Genomic DNA, 22,655 nt, shown 5'->3' with positions numbered 1-22,655 from the left:
ATTATAGACTGAGAAGTTATGGTATTTCCGACTTGCACAGGCCTCGTCTCATATAAAGCACCTATGAAACCATCACAACCTGCACACACATTGCCTCATGTTCCTCTTTGTAGTGCATCACTGTTCAGCCTTTCTGCTTTCCCTGTGTTGGCTTTAATTCAGACAAGTACTTTGCAGGGGTGTTGAGTTGGAGGTCCTGATCTAAGCTTTGAGTGGGAGTTTGGACCAGATGATCTCCAGAGGTCCCTTTAAACCTAAATTATTCAGTCATTTGTGTGTGCACATATGAATGTGCTCTCAATGAAATGAGAAATGGAATAATAATCATTGGGAAAACCACTTTATATAAAGCAAAGGTGGGCATCCCTCTGGAAGTCCTGCCCAGCCCACCAGAATAGCTTGGTTCCTCTGACCAGCAGCCATTTCCTGCCACTGTCATTCCCAAATACTCCTCACTCATATCTTACCATATGACTGAACACATATCCCTGAAATGGCAAAATTACATCTAACACCTGCATATCTAAGCATAGGAGGAAGGTGGAGGGTGGGCAGTGTAATTTACTGTCAAAAGACCAGATCAGCATTTGTCACTTACTGACAGAAACATTGACTTTGTCATATGGCTATACCCATATCCAGCATGTGAGTAAGGATTCCAGCATTCAGATTGTGCCTTTCTCATCACTTTGGAGATGGGGATAGGGCCGTGGGACCAGCCATGCAGCTAACAGTCAGCAGGGATCCCTATCAGTGCTATAAAGTAGCTATACAGTAACTGCATCCCTGAGTCCTGTCCTTCCAGCATGGCTCAGCCACAAAATTAAATTATAGGAGGTAAGGGAAACAAGGTGTGATGACCCCAATGCACTACAGTATTGTAACCCGTAACAGCTATTATTGAAAACTGGTGTATAATAGAATAGTCTTGTATAATGGAATTTTTTGCCTTTGCACCTGCTTTTGAAATTGCACATAACACAGTCTAGTAAGTCAGTGCAGTCCCTCCTTACTTGAAAATTAGGATATCTGCCAGAATATGCTGCAGAATGTTTCTCCTTTTTGTAAATATGCTTGGGTTTAAATGTGCCAGCAGCATCTAGAAACACTTCTGCTGACCACTGTTTTGTTCTTCAATTCAACCCTATCTTTATTAAGTATAGTCATTTCGCAGTTGACTCTCTTACTTTACAATTCCACTTGACAGCTGCGCACTGAGTTACCAGTTCTAGCAATTTCAAGGTCTGTTTGGAAGAAAAAGTGGTATAAAATGTTGATTGAGCAGTCCTTTCTAGAGCACTGGTAAGCAAAAACATGAATTGCTTCCCATCCTAAACAATAAAACATCTGTGCAAGATAATATTGGCTTATCAGTGTTGAACCAATGTTATATCTTGTAGTAAGTGTTCCAGTGATAGGAGACTTTCATGCAAAAAATAGTGAACCAGTTCCCTTGAGATGGGAAAGAAACCAAAATTTCTAAACTCTAGATAACTGTATATAGCAAGATTGTGAATACTCTATTTGGTACGTAATATAAACCAAATTGTTGTATTTAACATGCTTTTGCTTTGCCAGTCTGTAGCAACCTCAAATATTAAGAACCCTTGGAAAAAAAAAAAGCTTTTTCACTGGGGAAAATGAGACTGCAATGACAATGCTTGTCTGCATTTCTTAAGTTTTATTGCTTTAGGCTCAGTTCTTTCATGGTGGGATAGGGTTCAAAGAACAGCAACTCTCCACAGGCTGGTTATGTCTCTTCTACTAATGTTAGGAGAAATCCCATGACTGAATCCTTATAAAGATCTTCAGTTTATTAAACACAAATGCCATCAAGGAACTCTTCACTTAGGAACAGCATGTGATTCTAAAACCAAACCATACTAGGAAGAGTCTCCCTGAGATTGCTAACAAATACCCTGAAAAATGCTCACATACTCTCTTTTCTGTCATATTTTTGTTTATCAAGTGGAGATTGATTGATAGACTAAATCCTGAATTAATTTATTGAATTGAGATCAGTGATGTCATGGATTACTGAAAAAAGCAATAGTTTTTTGCTAGTTGCTGCCTTGTTGGAAGAGGCAGGAATACATTTTAGTATTTCCTGAAAAGGTATCAGGGAGTGTGACTTTCTGTACTAACACCACAATACAAACCAAGAGAAAGATGGCAGCAGGGAGAAGAATTACAACATAGGGCTCACATTTGATTCCTCACTCTTTGTGAAGTGTCTTGTCATCTGTGTATGTCTATGTGCCTTTTTCGCATGACTGACTCCTGTTGTGATGACCTATGAATTAAAATATTTTCTATATCTGCTTGCTCTCCTCAGATTCAAAGGTAGATCATGCTAATCTTTGAACTCTGTCAGCATTTGCAGGTCAAACATGATCCTGAATTCATTCTGGATCAATGAGGAGAAGTTGCACAGTTATATATATATTTTATACATATATATATGTGTGTATATATATATATAATATTTTATTCTTTTAAGAGTGTTTTAGTATCTAGTAACTGTCACATCTCCCTAAATGATGCTTGAAAATGTTGTGGCTCTTTAATAAGAAGATGAGTAATTTGTTAGGAAACATTACTGGGTGTCTTCTGATGGCCTTTTCTCCCAGCCTGCTTAAAAATAAAATCTTAGCATTTTAGAAAAAAAAAAATAAATCTGGAAAATGGAAGGAGAGGAGTGTCTTTGCAAACATAGCAAAGATCAAGTGTCAGGGAGTAGAAGTTGTGTTCCTTACCTTCCTGAACAAACAACAAATCTTTCTCTTTCCTGCACATCAGTTCTCTTTGTACTCTAAAAATGGCAGCTTACTTCATTAGCCTTTGTAAAAAAGGTTAAGATTTGGTTTTGTCCAGAATACTGGGGAATTATGGAGGGGGTTTGCATTCAGGCCCCCTTACCTAGCTCCAGCAAGGGTTTATGTAAAAACCGCAGAGCTAATGCTGTTCCTTTCCCGTTGATCCGTCTGGCCACACATCTAATCACAAAGCTACAGCCTGGGATTATTTCCAAAAGTGAGCTATAGTCCCTAGATAAAGCAGCCCCTCATTCAACTGCGCTTTTATTCAGTTGTGATGAAAATATGTATGTCTGAGAAATCAGCTGCTGGTCGTTACTGCTCACTCGGTGTCTCCCTGTGTTTCACACCCCTGGGCGTCTCACCTCATGTTTGACAAGCTCTGAGCACACTCTGCAGCAGGGGCACTGTGGCAGCTGAGAGTACCCAGTGGTGAGAAGAGGTGGCTGAGGCAGCTGCGGAGGAGGAGAGCTGCTTTGTAGAGAGTCAGAGACATTTATTGCTTACAGAAGCAGATTACAGCCCATCTACACTAAAAGGAAAGCAGGCAACCCCTTCCTGAGAAAATATGTGAATTGACTGGGTTCCAGCATGGGGGGAAAGACTGGCGGGGACTGATTCATGCCTTGGCTGCATCATCACAGGGTCGGGGGCTGAGGTTTTGGAGCTTTTGCTTGAGGCAAAGAACAGCAGAAAGGTAGATGTGCTCTCAAAAATAGTCCAGATTTGTGGCTAGGGATCAGAACTCTTGGAGGCTTATCCACATTTTTCAGACTCTCTGGTGGTTTCTGTCTGTAAAGTTTATGAACTAAATACGATTTTCTTTAAAAAAAAAAAAAAGAAAAAGTAGTGCACGTGGGAGAGAAATAGATGCTTGACTGTAGGAAAAACTGCAGTGTACATGTAGACAGATAAGTATTAGCATATATTAGACTGAAGCATGGAGTGGGTATATAATGGCAGTGAACAAAGACTGTTTATTTCTTGAGTGTTGCTTTCTGTTAAGCAGCTCTTTGAAAGTCAAGAGAGCATTGAATCATACTGGAGTATAGCAAAAATCTGCAACAGCTTGCTCAGCAGTGTAGTGAAAAGTGCTGTTGTTGAAGCACTAAGCAGATTTAGCTGGACCATTAGAGAAGGTATAGCCTTACAACAGCCTGCACCGGGCTAGAACAGCTTTTTGTCTGAGCATGTCTCCGGAAGCCGATGGCATAGCACACCACAGGTAGCACGGATCCAGCCGGAGGAGCCTGTGCTTTCACTGGCAGGAGTTGCAAATGTAGGTAAAGCCAGAAACATGATTCTTAAAAAACTTCTAGCCTATTTTTAAATAAATATAGTCTGGTGTAATTTCCATCCTTTAAGAATGCTTCCCTCAGATGAATTTTGCAAAGGCTGTGTTTGAGGTATCCACAGCTGTTGGCCAAGGGATAAGTGTGTTGTGCTGAGCTGTACTCACTTGGGCACATTTGGAGACTTTAATTGTTGATAAGACTACTAGGGATGAGAATGTGGGATAGAACTTCCCACTCTTGGATTCATACTCATTTTGGTCAGAAGACGTGTCGTGCACTTTAGTGTGCTGAAAATTTGCCTCTAACAGGCAAAGAAAAGCTCACAACACTAGTTTTTGTTTGATTTTATTGAACTTGATGGAATGTATGCTTGTGGGAACAAATGATGACCAAAATCCCTGTGAAGATCCATTGATGAGCTGTTTTCTGTTTCCTTCAATTTTTTGTTTTATTCATAGAGAAGGAAGAAATTGAAGTAGGGAATGACCTAATAACAGAGTAGAATAGTGGAATTATTTAGGTTAGAAAAGACCTTTCAGATCACCAAGTCCAACCATTAACCTAACACTGCCAAGTCCACTACTAAACCAGGTCCCTAAGCACCACATCTACACATCTTTTAAATACCTTCAGGAATGGTGACTCAACCACTTCCCTGGGCAGCCTCTTCCAATGCTTGATAACCCTTTTGGTGAAGAGAATTTTTCTTATATTATATTTGAACCTCCCCTGGTGCAAGTTGAGGCCTTTTCCTTTTGTCCTATCACTTGTTACCTGAGAGAAGAGACCGACCCCAACCTCCTTTCAGGTAGCTATAGAGAGTGATAAGGACCTTGAACCTTCTTTTCTCCAAGCTGAACAACCCCAGCTCCCTCAGGCACTTCTCATAAGATCTGTGCTCCATACCCTTTACGAGCTTCATTGCTCTTCTCTGAATGTGCTTCAGCACCTCAGTGTCTTTCTTCTGCTGGACTTAAAAAATGAAGTGTCCTACTGACAGTCTGCCATTTTGTCTGCTGGCAGTTGGGAGGGGAGTGGTGGGGAGGGACACATTAGAAAAAAAATTTGAAGAATATGGGTGTGTAAGTGCAAATTGAGAGAGGAAGCTGTTACATTAGCTAATGAATTGGAATATCATGGTATCTGTATACAAAGTTTCTTCCCAAGTACTTGAGACTGGAAAGAGCAAACTGGATATTAATGCTGTTTAGAGGAAGAGCATACTTTAACAGAGAAAGTGTTGTGAGGACACTAATGTTTTTTTTCAGAGCGTGGCTCAGCTCACTTCCTTGTGTTATGCTGTACTCCTTTCTGACAAACTAAAAGGGGTGGGTGGATGCAACACGGCTGGAGAGCCTCTGCCACACCTTCATTTTAATTCTCTGGTTTTATATGGCCACTGTTGGAGACACCTGCTAGAAATAATGCAATTGTCCTTTAAGCAGTGAAGCAGCATTTTCTATAGAAGCCTTTTCTCCACATTTGACAGGTCAACTGAATCTCTTTCCTGTGATGATTAAGCAACAAATATGCAGTTCAAGAGTCCTATAAATTTGCATCAGCTCAGTCTCAGATGTCTCCTGGGAGGCTAATCCTGAAGTGACTTGCAGCACTAATTTGATTTTCTGCTGTTTTGTGTAATCTGCAGTTGTATTTTATTATCCTATCTCCACTACATGTGGTAGAAAGCAGTCTTGGGGTAATGCAATGCTCTGATACAACTGAAGTTCGAGCACACATACACTGATATTGTACAGACTTCCCTCAAAATATCCTGGATAAGGAGATGCCAGCCCTCTGTTAATACTGAACATTGGCATCTGTCATTTCCTTGTCCATCTGTGTGAAATATGTGTGGATTCAGTGGGCAGAGGAAAGATCATATTTGCATGTTCTCTGCACTCAGCCTGTACCGCTGCTTATTTCAGGTGTTTCTAACATGTCTGGGGGGAAGAATGCACTGGCAACCGTGGAGTCAGCTGTCGTCCATCACCCTGCTGGAGACCTATCAATGCAAGTCAGCCTGCATGGTATGAAACGCAACGTGTCAGACCTGCGACTGCAGCTGCATCAGATGAAGCAGCTACAGGTATGCTTATCTGGGTAATGCTGGGAAAAAAGGTGGGTTGTCAGCAAATGCCTTTTTCCTCTCTCCTTCCCTCCCTCCCTGTCTCTCATTTTCTTTGTCTTTTACTTTTTGTATAAGTGATTCTCAGTAGCAGAGTTGTAGCAAAGAGCAGACCCAAGTAATGAAGACACAAAAAGTTCTAACTTGTGTAGAAGTATGGGTATTAGCTCAGTTAAACTACTGCTGCTTGGATATTGAGAAAACAATTAATTTCTAACTTTGTTTGATGACTCTGGACATTAAAGCACTATTTAGATTACAGTAATATCAAACCTGTGATTACAGTTTGGACCCTGCTATGCTATGTGCTGTATAAACATGGAAGAGCCATGTTCCTGCTTCATACTGTTTACAGTTGAGACAGTTTTAAAATTCCTGAATAAACAACTTTGATGTCAGGAAACCCAAATGTAACTGAAGATCAGTAGACATGCATTAAGCCAGAGTTTGAGTCCTGTATTTACAGAATCCAGAAGAACAGCCAACTTGAACAGTAAGGAAAAAAGATATTTCAAAAGTTACTGCTGTTTGTTGTGCCCTGCTTACATTCACATTTTAGCAGTACCTTCCTAATACACATCAACACCTCAAAACCTGCAAGAAACTATATGGGCATTGAAGAGTTAACAAAAATACTATGTTGACACATACAGTCCTGCTACATATATAAATATACAGTGTTCATCTCAGACACTGTGAAAATAAGCATATGCAACTGTACAGGTCTTCAGCTCTTCACTTAATTGGAAACTGAAGAGCACTGTGTCTTGTCCCAGGACGTGGAAAAGGAGCCAAAGCACTTTCTTGTAAGACAAAGTGGACTTCAATACTCTGCCAGTCCTCCTTGCCCAGAAAGTGACATCACATGTTTGGTGTTGTAGGGCTGCAGCTACTGCTTTTACAACCAAGGTGGTTTTGAATGGTACTGTGTCAATCATGTTTGATTTGGTGATTAATTCAGAAGAAAATGATAATACAGATCAGAATTCAGAGGATGTTTTGATTTCACCTCCTTATCTAAAGGAGATTGAATTATGAACCAGTCATAGAGCAAGGGAGCAAAAGGGTGAGGTAAGCATCAGGATAGGAAAATGTGGCTGACTAAAGATGCTGTGACAAGGTCCTGTGCTCAGTTTGCTGAGAATGAAGAGATGACAGAAGGTGTTTGGAGCAAAGAGTTGTGTCGACCAGGTGACTTCTGCCTGTCATACAGCTCCCATGCATTTAAACTTTCAGTTTAGGATGATTATGTTCCTATAGCAAACGTATCTTGCAAAAGCTATTCTCAGCAGTGCTGCCTAGGTGCCAGCCACCATGTTCTCCATCTAATTTGAAGACACTGGTCTTGAATTTGTGCCAAGGATCTCTGCTCTGGCACATTATGTGTATGTGCATATTCTTCCACATTTCTGCCGCAAACCGCTGCAGCCCCTCTGTCCTTCTGCAACCCCATGTGCCAAATGCAGCTCTTGGCAAATGCCTGTGGTCTGGCCACCAGCTGTGCTTACTATGCGGCCTTGTAAAGTGGGCTGGAGCCTGCAGTGCTGTGCTGGAGGCAGTGAGCACACAGTTCTCACAGGGCCTGCTCACCAAGGAGGTGGCATTTCCCCAGCTGTGCTTTGTCCCCATGGCCCTGCCCGGGGCAGAAGCCTTGCTTTTGATCAGCTATAGCAGTGTGGCACACAGGAGTGAAGAAACTCATACCATCTGCACAAATCAGTGCTGCCAAGGAAGTCTTGAGAAGGGAAAAAAGACATATCCCGAGTGTGCTCACTAACTCTGGCTTGCTTCCCTTAATTCAGAAATTATAGAAACTTGGTGCATTCAACTAGCAGGAAGTTGAGAAATTTGTGATAGTCAGATGGAAGAATGTGAAGCTCAAGGGAAGTTTTGGCGTGTTACACATGAATTACATTCATGAGAGTGAGTTTTTGTCATGGCTTTCCTGAATTATGTTGAAAAAGAGCTCACAGTTGGTAGGGCAGCAAGTGAAACAGATAGTGTTTTAAACTGAAAAGTGTTGAAATATCACATTTCTAATGAAAAATTTAATGCTATTTTTTTTTCAAAAACTATTATAAGTAAAAGAGAAAAAGTATTTTTCTGTTTACCCAGATAGTTTCCTTTGTATATTTGATAGTACTTCATGTTTTTCACTTTCACTATTTCTCCTGGGTTGGCAGTCAGTTCGTTCCCGTTTGTGTGAATTTTTCATACAGTGACACACTAGAAGAAACACCAAAAAAAAGAGAAAAAGATGATTGCGCAGGCACAAAAATTGGCAGGATAACTAAGAAACAGGAACAGGACAGAAAACTATATTTAATACTGTCTATTGTTCTATATTCAATTGATGTTATCACCATAAGTTCCTACTAATTTTCTTTATAGGATCAGAGAAACACATGATGGAGAAGACCCATTGATTCCTGTAGCCTTTGTCTATGCCAGCAAAATCTTCTTTTTAAACCATATCCAGTAGCAGTTGATCCAGATGTATTGATTCACACACCAGTTAAATATATGTTACCAGATGCAAACAGAAGGTTAAGACTCAGTCTGTGGTTGGATATTAAACAGAGATTCTTGACATAAAGACATTTGCCTCATGGCTCTTGTTAGAAGTTAGATACTCTCCTTGCTACTCCACTTGCATCTTCCTTAAGCACTCCTTCTCAGAGACATTCAAGAAAGACTAGTTCCATGCTTCTGTGGAGTTTTCCTCGTTGCCAGAGGTAGGCTGTAACCCAGCCTGTGTCCTGGATAAATGCATTGTTGGTAAGAATGGAGCCCATGATGATTTTAGTGGGGTTGTTCATTCTGCAATCACAGACAATGAGAACTCTTAGTAGTAGGTTTAAACCAAGCCTCAAAGTACATGTACATGGTATATATGATTAGGTTATATGTACATGAGCCGCTACATACGTTGGATTTTTTTTTGTCTACTCCTTATTTTCTTTAGTTGAAAACATTTTAAGGGAACACAGATATGATTAAGGTTCAGCATTAGGAATGTGTATGCATGCATGCTTTTCCTTTACTCAGTGCATTGTTTGCAGGGAATTGAGTGCTGAATAAAGGACAGAAAAAGTAATAACAACATCATCTGTATATGTGGTATATGACCATATAAGGTGGTATATGATACTCAGTCACACAACTGTAACTTTGAATTAGAAATTCAAATATATTATATATATATAAGCTGCATTATAGAACTGGAGTTTAATCAGTGTATGGTAACAAACTTCAGGAACTAGGTACTTAGGTTCTGCAGAGGTCCTGAGCTGCAGGTAGTCAGGTCCTATTTGTGGCTGTGCACTGTAGTGCATGGGGAGGTGAGTGGTCCAGAAGCCTCTCCCAGAAGGGCCTGGGAGGCTTCCGCTGGACAGGTCACACTTGTCTCCTAACAAGTAGCAGGACCATGAACTCATCCTTGGTTTTCCAGTTACCTGTCTCATAGATAATAATAATTGGTTCAAAGTGAACTGAACTGGTTATCAGATTATTCTTGAAGTGGGTGCCAGAGGCAGTGCTGGAGTACTTGTGTGAGGGCAGTGACAAATAATGGCTGGAGCAGTAGCGGAAGAAGAGGGACAAGGTAGGTACTGAAGAGGTTAGTGAGGCTGGGAGTGAGAGCCAAGGGTAATGAATGTAGGAGAGGATGCTAGAATACTAGAAAAGCATGTTAAATTTCTTTCTGTTTGATTGCTGCTTGCAGTTGTAAGTCAAGTTAACTCTAATTAGCAAGAAATTGCCATTTGGTGATGACAGGAAAGCCTGCTTTGCATTTCCTTACTTTTGGGCACTTGCCCTTGGAACTTGAGTACAGTTTTAACAAAGTTTCTTTTCAAGTATGTATGTCTAAGATTGTTTATTTGGCTTGCTTTTGAGCAAGCTTAAAGTACAAAAAGTTCTGCTCTGTGGAACCAGAATAACTCTGGCGAATTCATAAATTTCTTCCACTTGAGGCGGCGAAGTAAATGCAGAGGTGGTCAGAGGGACAAATGAGGTATGCAGTTAGCCAGGGCATCTCAGATCTGATACCTGCTGGAAGAAGAAAAGTAAGAATCGAGTTCAGTTCCAGAACATGGAGGTAGATGTGCTATAATGGCCAGAGACTGCCACAGCTCTTCCCCTTTGCTTCTGCTTGCTCTGCCTCATGCTGTCCTGTGGCTGGAGACTCGGCCACAATTATTCCTCTTCCCTGGTCCTTTTGCCTCTCTGTACCCATATGTTTTTCTCCTTTCTTGTTATCTGTACCATTTTCCCAAGCATGAGCAAACGCAGGTTTTCCGTAACTAGCCAAGTGTTGCGTGGATTTTTGTAGAAATGGCAAAACCATGTCTTTGATGCCAAGATGAGTAATTTCCCAGACTTCAGGGCCTCACTGCAAACATTGAGGTTTGGGAGTCCTCAACATACAAACTTCTTTGAAATATTACTGCGTTACTTTTTTATTCCCTAATCTTGTTATGAGAAATGGATGAACATTTATGACTGAAACTTCCTGGTACTGTTCAAGGTTTTCATAAATGAAGGTGACAAGCACCTTAGCTGTAGGCATCACCACAATAAATATAGATTCCCTACATGCCCCCATAATAGGAAAAAATATGTGCTTGCCCATTTCACAACCTCACACGCTCACACATACTCAGTTTCACTCTTACTGGAAGTCACTGTTACTGGCGGAGGAACATTGAGGACTTAAATTCTGGACACCTGAGACTTAAGTCTAACTTTGTTACTGACCTTCTCACTGACCTCGGATCAGTTGTTTCTCATATCCTAAATCACTTCCCTGTGTCAAATTTCCCCACTTTTTAAAGAGCTGTGAATAAACTGTATGACTGAAGTGTTACAAGCTCAATCACTCATTTATTCATTCATTTAGGTTTTCGTACTTGAAAATATAACATGATGATAGAGGTGTGTGTCTCATAGAGTTTTGATGGCCTTGCAGTACAAGGTTTTAATTTATCAAATCCAAACATTGATCCCATAATGGGGAAACCCCCACACATTCAGTTTAAAATTGTCTTTTAAATAATCCAGATAATGTTTATATATTTGTGCTGTTCAAATGTTTTTCAGCTTCATTTTTTTCCTAATTGCTAACACTTATCTTCAACTGAATTCTGAGCTAACACCTCCTGCTTGTCACAGCTTAGATCACCCTCTACACACACCTGCAGTGAGGTATTACCCTTCCTCTCATCACAGTTGTGTCACTGGAGGAAGGAACCAAGCATAGGGACTGAAGAGTTGGGAGGGTAGGGTTGAGATTGCTCCTCTCATGCCCATACTGGCTGGAAAGAATTGCCTCAGCAAAGGCCTTTTTTTTCTCTGATTCTCATGAATTCTCCTAAATCAAGTTAAAAAGAAGTCTTACTGCATTATACTGTCTTGTAGGTAACCCATTTTTGTGGTTCTTCCTATTAGGTCTTGGTTTTACTTTGTGTGTTAAATGTGGTTTGGCTGTTAAGCCTGGATGTTTAGAAGACAGCTGACAGTTCAAGTGCTAGTTTTAAAACTGGAATTTTGTCCCCCAGTTGACACAGGTGTTTTTAAAATCTCACAGTATGAGATGGCTGCTGAACTAACAGAGTTGAGTTCATGTTGCCTATATCCTAAAGCTGTGACTAGGTGGAGTCCTGCTTATCACTTTGAATCTTTTGATTTGCATAAAAGACTGAAACAGGTTTGGTTTGTGTGAGCGTGGGGCATAGCTGCTCTAGGGCTACCCACAGAAGAGTACAGTCTAGTTTGCTTTCTTAGCTGTGTTTTGCTCTGTAAGCTTAATATCAGCAAGAAAATTATTGCTTTAGTTACTTAACATCAGGCTAAGACAAGTAAGAAGGTGTGTGACCCTTGCAGTGCTCAGAAAATTACCGTATGACAAAAGAGGGTTTTCTTGGTGGGTAAAGAAGGTTTTGCGTATTGCAGATGAGCTGTATGTCTGTACCAAATTACACTGCGTGGCACAGTCCTTCCTCTGCCACTTGAGAGACTGAAAATTTCCATTCTGGAAACAGCAGTGCATTCCAGCCATGACATTAATGTGTGGGATTATCCACTAGGCACATATGGGCAGCGTGATGCATAAGCTTATGAGATACATGCAAAGTGGAAGTCAAGCTTCCGGCATTCTCGTGAGGCGTAATTAATTCTCGATTCATATGGAACCAAGCATAATAAAGGGGCCACAATCCTTGCAGAAGTTATGCACTGAAGGTGACATGCTGATCCCAACATCTTTTGTTCATCACCTTGCAGCTGGAAGTTAGATATATGTGGAATACGTAGAACAATATTTATAGGTACAGTTAAAAAGGGAAAGAAGAAAGTAAAAACATTTGCTCACTGTAAGGCTGTGTTTATCCCAACCTTCTGAGCTCTGAAATGTATTCGTTTGCCAGGGATGTCAGTCAAGCAGGAAAAATTGAAGTTGATTTCTTTTGTGCAACAGCTGCAGAACCAGGAGATGCTGAGGGCAATGGTGAAGAAAGCAGAGCTGGAGATCAATGGCAAAATGATTGAAACAGTGAAGAGGCTTGAAGATCCTGTGCAGCGACAGCGCAACCTGGTGGAACAAGAAAGGCAGAAATACCTCAACGAGGAAGAAAAGATTGTAAAGAAGTTATGGTGGGTTGAGAAACCTCTTAAAATTTATGGCTTTTGCCTGGCTTTTTCCTCCACAAAGTGGTAGCTTTCACCACTATCTTCAGTAAAACTGCACCTGTATGTGCTCTTTTAGCTGTGTTTCCTTGCTGTGTATCACATTGGCTGTAAAACTGTGTCGCTGGTCCTGACTGGGAGTCTGTCTTTGCACAGCCCACTGGGTAAGTCTCACCAGTACAAAGAGTTTCAACCTCTTCAGAAGTCCCCTGCAAAGGGACAGATGACTGATGACTGTAAGGGGCATGATCACCTTTGTATTCTGAAAGCCTCCTTCTTCTTTAGCTCTACCCTTCAGCTTTATGTATTATGCTTTAGGGAAGGAGGGAGGAATTTCCTCAAGAACAAATGGATGCAAAGGAAGGTAATGAGTTTGGCTTCAAGTATGAAAATCATATTTCAATAGTAAATGCTTTGAATATTGCATGGGAGAGGTAGGGGAAACTCATAAATAGAGGATTGACGTTTAATTGCAGTCAGCAATGCCAATCTTTGTCTAAAATGTACTCACTGGAATTTCCATACACTTAACTGCAGATAAAAATACTTTCCTTTTGTTTGTTGCTGTGTAAAGGCCCTTTGTAAGACTCTTTTTTTTTTTCCCAAAAAAACTTTGGCCTACCAAGACTGGTGGGATCAAGTTGTTTGCTTTAATCGCTGTTCAGAGTCAGCAGGAGGCAAGATGAAGCTGAAATCAATAAACAATTTAGCTAGTTCTAACACTTACATTTGTAAGATGTTATATAACTAATTATTTCTCATTATTGCATTTATTTCACACCTGAAGAATTGCTGCATAATAGAGAAAAACTTTCTAGTCAGTTTGTCAATGGAAATTATGATTGAAGAGCCATCAAGTACAGTTATTGACAGCTGAGGAGAGTAAATCTTTCCTGTTGATCAATGTGTTGTCAGATCAATACAATTTGTAATAAAAAAGGTGCATATGTAAAGACAAGGTAGAATGTTACTAAGGGAGAGTATGATTCCTGTGAAGAAAAGTTGAATGTGCAGTTAGCAGTCCATGCTACAGTACATAATCTTCTCAGCTGATTTGTAGTCTTAAATAACATTGTGTTGTAGTTTTAAGTAATTACCCTCCTATTCCTCACTTTATTCCTCATTGCCTAGTTCTTAGATTGTTTATTCTTTGTGGAAAGAACAGTTTATGTGCTGGCTGTTTATCGCATTGCCTCATAAAATGGACACTGAGTGAAGTCAAGTGCCAATGGCATTCGCTGTTACAGCTGTTCTTTTAGGATATGACTTTGCAATATGGTTCTGTTTCATCAGGTTTTTGGAATGTTTCCTGTTTATAGAGTTTCTGCTGCTTCTATGCTACTTCATTTGTTAAAGTTACAGGGAAATGTCATAAATCATTCAAAAGTTAGCTCACCCCCTTTAGAGACACTAGAAACAAACATTAATTTGCAAACAATTATTTTTTATCAGTTGTATCCAGTGAGATTCCTTTGTCATGTATTTGCTTGTTTGCAGGATCAGAGCCCAAAAGAAAAGCACATCTGACAACAATGCTTTAATTTCAACAGCTGATGGCTGTTAATAATGAGGAGCATACAGCACAAAATTACACATCAAATGTCACTGGCAATATTGAGAAAAAGGCCAATATTCTATGTAGGCACTTACCATTAAGCTGATCCCAGTGCAGATGTATAAAAAAATGCAAAGCAAAAGGGCAAAAAAATTGTCATTTCTTAGTATTTCAGTTGTTGCCCTGTTGACCTTTCCTAAATCATAGGACTAAATTAGTATACTGTCTTCATGCAACACACCAAAGCTTAAGGATTTTTGCAACACTTACAAAAGTGTATTTACTACTCTGAGGTGGTAAATCTCAGCTTAAAACGTTCTCCTTTCTGCAATTCTGAAGATTATTGCTTGAGCAGGGAGGTTGGACCAGATAACCAACTGTGGTCCCTTCCAGCTGTAAGCATTCTGCAATTCTCTGAAATAAAGAAATAAAAATACTGGCAGTTTCATGTTGTAAACAACAGAAATATTGGTGTACATTTCAGAGAAAGCTTTCTGTGTAGCAGCTATTCATGATGGTGCCTACAGAAGTATGCCCATGTGTGTCACAGCTGTAGCAGCTTTACAATTCAGAGATATCTAATGAAATCTGTTAAACATAGTGTTCATGCACAGTTGTAACAGGGAAATACACACTTGGAATTAACTGTGTAGGTTTTTTCTATCTTATCTTTTGATTAAGCATTAGAGATGTTATATATAACACTTGTAGATACTAGATTTAAAACTTACCAGACAAAGGACAAATTATGATGCTATGACACATTGACTGATGAAGCATTTATGTCATGACAAGCATGTTACAGATGTGATTACTGTATGTTGTAGATTATTACTGCACTTTATTAGAAGTACAGTATTTAAATCATTGCCACATCCAATCTGTCTAATGGATTACGATGCAGAGTAACCTACAATTTAAGAAAAGTATCAGATGTTTTTTTTATAAGAATAACCATGCTGAATGAAAAAAACCCTTCATTTAGCACTTTTGGAGAGCTGCTCACGCCAGATATTTGGGAAAGGGTAGAACATGTCAAAGTTCACAGAGCACACCTTGCTTTTAATGACTTGTAGTTAAGGGATCTGTGCAACCTGCTCTAGGTGACCCTGCCTTGGCAGACGGTTTCTACTGGATGATCTCCCTTCCAACCCTCAGAATTCTGTGATTCTGTGATTTTCCAAGTCAGAGACAGTATCTTCCTATGCAAAAGAGCTCGGTGTGGATTGCTTACTTTTCATGGACTTATGAATTTTTTAAAATTTTTGTAAACTTTGTTGTGTACAGCATCTAGGTGCAGTGAAATCTACAGAGTAATCCTTTTTTTGGGTATAAAGGATCTTTTTTTGTTTGTTTTGGAATCTTTCATCTGTCAATCAATCCCCAAACTCTTAAATCATGCACGGCAGAATATTCACCCTCGCCATGCTAGTCATGATGTTATAGACACTCCCTTTTCCCCCAGTCATGCCTTTTGGCACGAGTGACATGGGAATGGGGACACAGGAGAGCCCTGAAACAGCTGTGTCAGATGCAGGCACACCTTGACTTTGTGCAGTGGCGTGGTGTGACCTTCCTGTCCTCGTATTCCACATGAGCTTTACGTTAAAAATCCAACATCTCACAATGAATGATATAAGCCTTAGGGTTTTGGGATATTATTGGTTTTAGGTAGGGTTCATTTTGGTTTTATTTTTCCTTTCCTCATGAGTATTACTTTCCATTTACTAGAAGTTAATCTTTGGTGTTTTCCTGGTCAGTTAGTATCAGATGGAGTCCTCTGCAGTCACCTTTTATTTTCATTGCCCTGAATAATATCTAATTTAAGATAATTTAATATCTATAATATTTAAGATTTTTAAAAATTATTATATGTTAAAAAGCATCAGCCTAGCAGTGATCTCTATGGAACCCACCAGCAAAGTACATTCATTGAGTAAGCTGTTCGTTGATCCCTTCCTTCTCTTTACTTCCAGTACTTTCTCCATGAGAGAATTTCCTCTCTTGTCCCATGGCAACTTTGCATTCTTGAAAGCTTTTGCTCAAATACCTTGCTGAAAGCCTTTTGGGCTATAGCTTGTCCCCATGCTTTTGTTGTTACTTTATGGATTTGTGAGACTTACCTTCTTTTTACACAAACCACATTAATTCCTGCCTTTCATAGCATATTTATCTATTGTTCCATTAATTTTTCATTGTTCATTCTTTATTTTGATATCTATCAATTACACCAGTCTAAGTGTCAGTCTCACCAGAGTACAGTTCCCTCGAAAGCACCATACCGTTTTAAAACATTCGCTTCATCTATTCTGCTTTCCACTGATCTGGTGCCAAAGCAATTTTAATCAAGAAGTTAGATGTTTAACATTAATAGTTCAACTGTTTCAATCTCAAGTTGCTATTGAACTCTGGGGCAAATACCATCTGGTCTGGGTGATTTGTTACTATTAATTTTGTCAGTTTGTTTTGTAACCTGCTCTACTGATACTGCAATCTGAGGCAGATCCTCTGATGCTTTTTTTGCCTAAAGAAAGATCTCAGGATAGGAGTTTGCCTTGGCTCCCCTGCATAGAACATAGATGCAGAAAAAATAATTTCTTTTATGTTAGCTTTCTAAAACTGCATTAATGTGCATGTCTTCTTAATTTGCTCAGGTCAGTCTATAAAGTGAAGCTGTTTCCCTAGTTACAGAAAAGAAATACTGGAGACCACTGGATCTCTTTCAGACTTTGGGTCCTGAGGGATGAAGTTTCTTTTCCCTTGCAATTAGCAACACGAAGCAGTGTAATATGGTATCCCCTGTGTAATTTCAGGACCTGTTGTCTTGTTTGATATTATCACTGTATGGAATCAAAGGAGTTTATGATGACCCTTCCATTTCTGTTCAAAGAACAAAGGAGATGGTGAGCCACTGTCAGCTACCTGGAAGTCTTTTTTTTATCCCCATGTTTCCAACAAGCATAAACCAACCAAAACATTGTAATGTTGCTCTGTGTTTTCCTTTCTCTTCTTTCCACACATGAACAATTCTAAGCTTCTTTCTTTATCTTTTTGTTGTGTGGTGGATGGCAATATTTGAGAAGCTGCCTTTCCAGTGCTGATCTAGGAAAGGGATGGAGGATACCCCATGATTCCCAGAGCAGCACTGCCTAGCCCAAATGCCACTATCAGGGCATTAAGGCTAGAGAGGATGTATGACTAAGCAGTGTTCTGCAGAGCAGGAGCCTTTGCATTGGAGTGAGTGTCAGAAAGCCAGATTCTTTTTCCAGCTTCTTCCTAGAGTGTCTGTTCCTTTTATTGCAAAGGCAGACAGAGACAGCAGATATCTGCATTATTGCAGCCTCTTCCACTGGAAAAATAGCCTTAGAAACGTTCCCTTGCTGCCATCGTGTGGTCCAGAGGATTGTTTCCTGCCAGTCTGCTTGTGCTGTGGAATCGGCACTCTCCCAGCTTTCTCAAGACAGTCTTTGGGAGAAGAGGTCTTAAAGTGGAAACAGGGTCATTTACTTCCTCTTATTTGTGATCTGTTCAGAAGCAACTTATGATTCTTAATTCAAAATTATTTTATAGTTTCTAAAGTTAGTCTTTCTATTGAAATTAACTCTCTGCTCTGTGCACTTACTGTTCAGATCCTGATGCTACTTCTGTTTCTCTGTGTATCAGAAGTACTATTGTAATTTCATGTATTGTTCCATGTGACTGTGCTCCCAATTTAAATTGACCTACATGTGGAGTAGTGCTGTAAGGAATTTTCTCCTTTTATCTCATTACTGGCCACCTACTTTTCTTCTCCATGTCACTGAGACGGGTCTGGGAAATGGCTGGTTTTCTGTGGCAGGGCTGGCGCAAGGGAAATATGTGGAAATGCAAGACTTGCAGTTGGTACAGGTGGCAGGCTTCTCCTACCCCTTTTCAGAAAATCAGCTCATACCTTGGTTCTCTTACAGTGATTGCAAACCCGATACCTGAGTGGATGTGGAAAATGAGGCCCAAGATTAGGTTAAAACGAGTAGCCAATTTGTCAGCTCAGAGTTTCCTTTGCATTGTTTTTAATATGCAATTAAACTGCTTCCTAGAATATTCCTAGTATCTTAATAGAGGTGAATTTCTCTTAGAATATTCAAAAGATAATCTTTTTGAGGTATTTGCATGGGTGTTTGTCTAGTTGCACATCATGCATCTCAGGGAGTTTTTGTTGAGAAAATTTTAAGTATCTGTGTGGAAACTCCAGTTGTTTCAACCTTGAATGAAGTGGCTCCTCCTCAAGCAAAAGCAGAGTTTTTGTGTCTGAAGGACTGCAAAATTTTATGCTAAGTATGGAAGCACGGGGAAAAATATTGGAAAAGGTGATGAGGGAGCACCGGATGGAGCTGGAGGAAGCATAGCATGGCAATGGATGGAAAAACCACCTGAAGTGACTCATTCTTAAATGGAGGTGCTGAGCGAGCGCTGCACACAATGCACACTTGCTGTTTCAGTCGGGCTATTCATAGAAACAGGATCCTGTATCCTGTCTACCCGGACCTGGCAGATAAACAAGGTTGCACAAAGGGGCCTTTGGTGCCAGGTTTTGGGTCGTTGCTGAACTGTTGGCCATTCCTTTGTGTGTCCTCAGCAATGAGAAAACACAAGGTGCAAACCAGTGCTGGATGCAGTGGTAAGAGTGTCTATACACTTCAAGGGTTTGCATCCCCAGAGGGCTGGCTGTTTGATGTGTTCTACCACCCCACCTGCCCTTTGTAGCACAGCTGCCCTGAGGTCAGTGTGCTCTGCACACCTGCAGCCTGTCAGAGAAACCAATGACTTGGGCTAGTTACAAGCCTGTTCCTATACTGTGAGTGTCCAGCATTCTCACCTCCCCTTGTTCAGGGGAGGTGCTGGTTTTTTGTTGTTGTCAGATTTAAAGATGCCACAGTTGAGGTTTCTGGTTCAGTTTACTCCATTTGTTTACATATATTTGCTTGTAATCTGAAAGTCTTGCTTAAATGTTATGTCCACTTTTTCTTTTGCCAGTGAGCTGGAGGCATTTGTTGAAGACCTGAAGAAGGATTCTGCTACTTCCAGCAAGACAGTTACACTGAAAGATGTTGAAGATGGAGCCTTTCTTTTGCGTCAAGTGGGAGAAGCTGTTGCTACTCTGAAAGGTGTGTACTTTTCCTTTTTACCTGTGTTGCTTTTCTTTTAACCACAGTGGATGAGACCAGTTTTGCCTTTGATCTGGGGGCATTAACTTTCACTTCTGAAAAGATTTAGAGTTGGGATTAGGGAGCTTGCTGCATGGCCCCTGGAGAGAGGTAGATACTTGACTGATTGACATTCACCCAATCATCCATTACTCCCCAGGCCTTTTATCATTCCCTCTTTGGCTTAACAGTTGTTTTCTTTGCAGGAGAGTTCCCAACATTGCAGAATAAAATGCGTGCGATCCTCCGAATTGAGGTAGAAGCTGTGAGGTTCCTAAAGGAAGAGCCACACAAGCTAGACAGCTTGCTGAAGCGTGTACGCAGCATGACCGATATCCTTACCATACTCAGGAGGTAAGGGGTTTTTTTTCCTTCATACCTAAGGAATTTCCTCAAGCAAGGCTGGAACGGCTTTTGGGTTTGTGTCCTCTCCCTCTCCCCAGGCAATTCTGAGAAATTCAGCTTGCTTCCAGTATTTATAAATTATTTCTAGAGCCCTCTCAAGGGATATCAAATTAGCCTTTCCTGTGCTCTCTGCAGTGTTTCTGTTCTGACCAACAGCCTCAGTAATTGAAATCTTACAATTGAAACTAGTTCCCTCTCGACTCAGCACTTCCAGGTTTGGGAAGTACTTGGATGAGAAAACTTACAGAGTGCAACAGTCCCATATGTGAGCTAATTAACTCTAGGCATTTACAGCTTTTTAAGCTAACTGAAATATTCTCCAACACTGAAACGTACATCCCCTAAAATGTAACAGTAAGCAATTAAACAAGAAAAGAATCTAAGGGGAAAAGGTATCCTAAACCTTCTAAAAGAAAGAAATTATTTACAATACACTTCTGAATTAATGCAAATTCTTTATTCTCGTCTTTACAAGGAAGATGCATGTGAGAAAGTTGAAATATTAGATAAAACTTATGTCCACTAAGTGCCGGTGTTTAGCTGTGTTTGTCACAATATATGAGCAGTAAATGACTGCTGATTTATATGACTCAGTAGGCATTGAATTTAATTCCTACTCAAAACTGTCAGTGGTGGTGGTCTCAATTTTACATCAGTTACAAGAAAATGTAAATCCTATGACTATTGTCACTACTGTTATTCTAAGGAATGTAGGGGTTATCATCGTTTCCATATATCCTGGAGCATATGTAAAATGGATTTGCCAGTAGTGGCAGATGGATCAAATGGGTTATGTAAGAGGTCTTCTAAGAGCCATTACTTATTCTTTCCATGCAGATAAACATCTATATCCTTTCACATTAGTTTCCTTTTCTTAAAAATTACTGCAGCTATTTCCTGTCTTGTCCTGCTTGGAAAGAAAAATAGAACAATAAGTTATGCATGCCAAGGTTTTACTGAAAGTCATTTTTTGTAGCAAAATTACGTACTAAGCTTCATAAAGTCTGTTTCAGTAATGGAAAAACTGATGGCATTTGATGGCTCTCTACAGTCGGAAGCTCACTCATTTCACAGCTAGATGCCAGAAATAGTTGCCTCTTTACATCCTCAGCTCATCCTACCCCACACTGTTGACAGACAAGACCTTTGTGGAGTATCATTTGATACAGAACCATCATTTGAAGGCTCTGTTTTGGCAATGTGCCAGACTACTACTTCACATTATGTGTAACTTCACCTTTCTGTGCCAATAGTCCAGGAATATCTCATTTAACTAGATACAGTCTACAACATTTAAGTCAACTGATTTCTGTTCTTTATTCTCTATTTTCTATTCTAAAAATCAACCCACTGTAACTCATGGTTTGGTCAAAAAGTTCCAGTACATCAGTAAAGGTTTGTAAACATTTTAAAAGGCAGAACTATCCAAATTAAGACTGGCCTCTTCAAAATTCTGAGCCCCTGACTCTGAGAGAAAACTGTAAAATCACGTGACTGAGAGCATCAGGAAGAAAACCCACCAGTTTGATTATTTTGATATAGGTGCGTTTTCCTTGCAAAAGTTTATTGTTATGTACTGTTCACGACTCACCTGTATGTTAACTGTGTGCCACGTTGTTGTGTTCAATTTGGCTGGGCAGACATGTTACAGAAGGACTGCTGAGGGGTGTGGATCCATCCCAAGCCGTGCAATCCTCAGCTATGGAAAAGTCCACTGCAGCTGACACTCTGAAAAACCAGGAGGAGCACAAGCCTGCCCAGGGACATGCACAGCAAAATCTCACAGCGGTCACATCAGAGTCCCAGGTGTCATCAGTCAAGTCAGAAGTCATCCCCTTCTCAACAATGACTGTCCATCACGTGCAGAGCTCGCCAGTTGTCATCCATCAGTCTCAGCACTCATCAGCCCTGGTCAACCATGCCCAGGGCTCACCCACTGCAGGCACTCACAGCGAAGGTGTGCCAGGTCACCTCTCAGCCACCCCGCCAGCCCCCCTGCAAGAGCCCACAACAGGATCCCAGCCCACACAAGCCACACCAGCACCACAGGTCTCTGTCAATGGCACCACCATGCAAAGTCTTTTCATTGAGGAAATTCACAGTGCAAGTACCAGAAACCGAGCTGTATCAATTGAGGTACGGTGTATTCTACTCAACCAGTTGTCCTCTCTTTGGGTCTGAGTTCCCTATCTCGCTCTGGAGGCTGCAGGTGGGGTTTTTCAAATGCATTCTGGGGATTTATGTGCCTAACCCCTAACTACACTGTACTTCTGAAGATACCCTCTGATTTTGTCCCTGCTTATTGCAGAGGGACTAGAAGACTTGTAGAGATCCCTTACAACCCAAACTATTCTGTGATTTTAAATGCAACAGGAAAATTACATGTAACCAAAATGAGTAACTCTCTTTTTTAAATTACCTCTATTTAGGAAAAAAAAATTAGATTTCTATTTTAGAGTACCTTAGTTTTGAGCAATAGTATGTAATTCTCTGGCAACACTTGCATCCGTGGATTTCATTCACTTTTTAGATCTCCATATTCCGTATTATGGAGAAGTAAAAGTGAAAGAGTGTGAAGTTCCAGTGGTT

At 40.4% G+C, this 22,655-nt stretch overlaps 1 protein-coding gene across 20 annotated transcripts in view; it reads left to right on the top strand.

Annotated features, from left to right (window-relative positions):
• KIAA1217 (KIAA1217 ortholog) overlaps window positions 1-22,655 on the top strand; it is a 353,867-nt gene that overhangs the window by 315,069 nt on the left and 16,143 nt on the right. For all 20 annotated transcript variants that reach the window (XR_003530194.1, XM_027658718.1, XM_027658727.1 and 17 more), the window contains 5 exons: window positions 6,040-6,200; window positions 12,715-12,890; window positions 19,492-19,622; window positions 19,868-20,015; window positions 21,707-22,202. Coding sequence is in view for 19 of the 20 variants with exons in the window: in XM_027658718.1 (XP_027514519.1) it covers window positions 6,040-6,200; window positions 12,715-12,890; window positions 19,492-19,622; window positions 19,868-20,015; window positions 21,707-22,202 (1,112 nt within the window). In the remaining variant the exon portion in view is untranslated. The remainder of the gene's footprint in view (window positions 1-6,039; window positions 6,201-12,714; window positions 12,891-19,491; window positions 19,623-19,867; window positions 20,016-21,706; window positions 22,203-22,655) is intronic.

This window comes from Corapipo altera, unplaced genomic scaffold (genome assembly GCF_003945725.1).
Source record: "Corapipo altera isolate COAL_440 unplaced genomic scaffold, ASM394572v1 63, whole genome shotgun sequence".
In the NCBI taxonomy this organism is placed as follows: domain Eukaryota; kingdom Metazoa; phylum Chordata; class Aves; order Passeriformes; family Pipridae; genus Corapipo; species Corapipo altera.
This window is presented reverse-complemented; position numbering and strand designations above follow the sequence as displayed.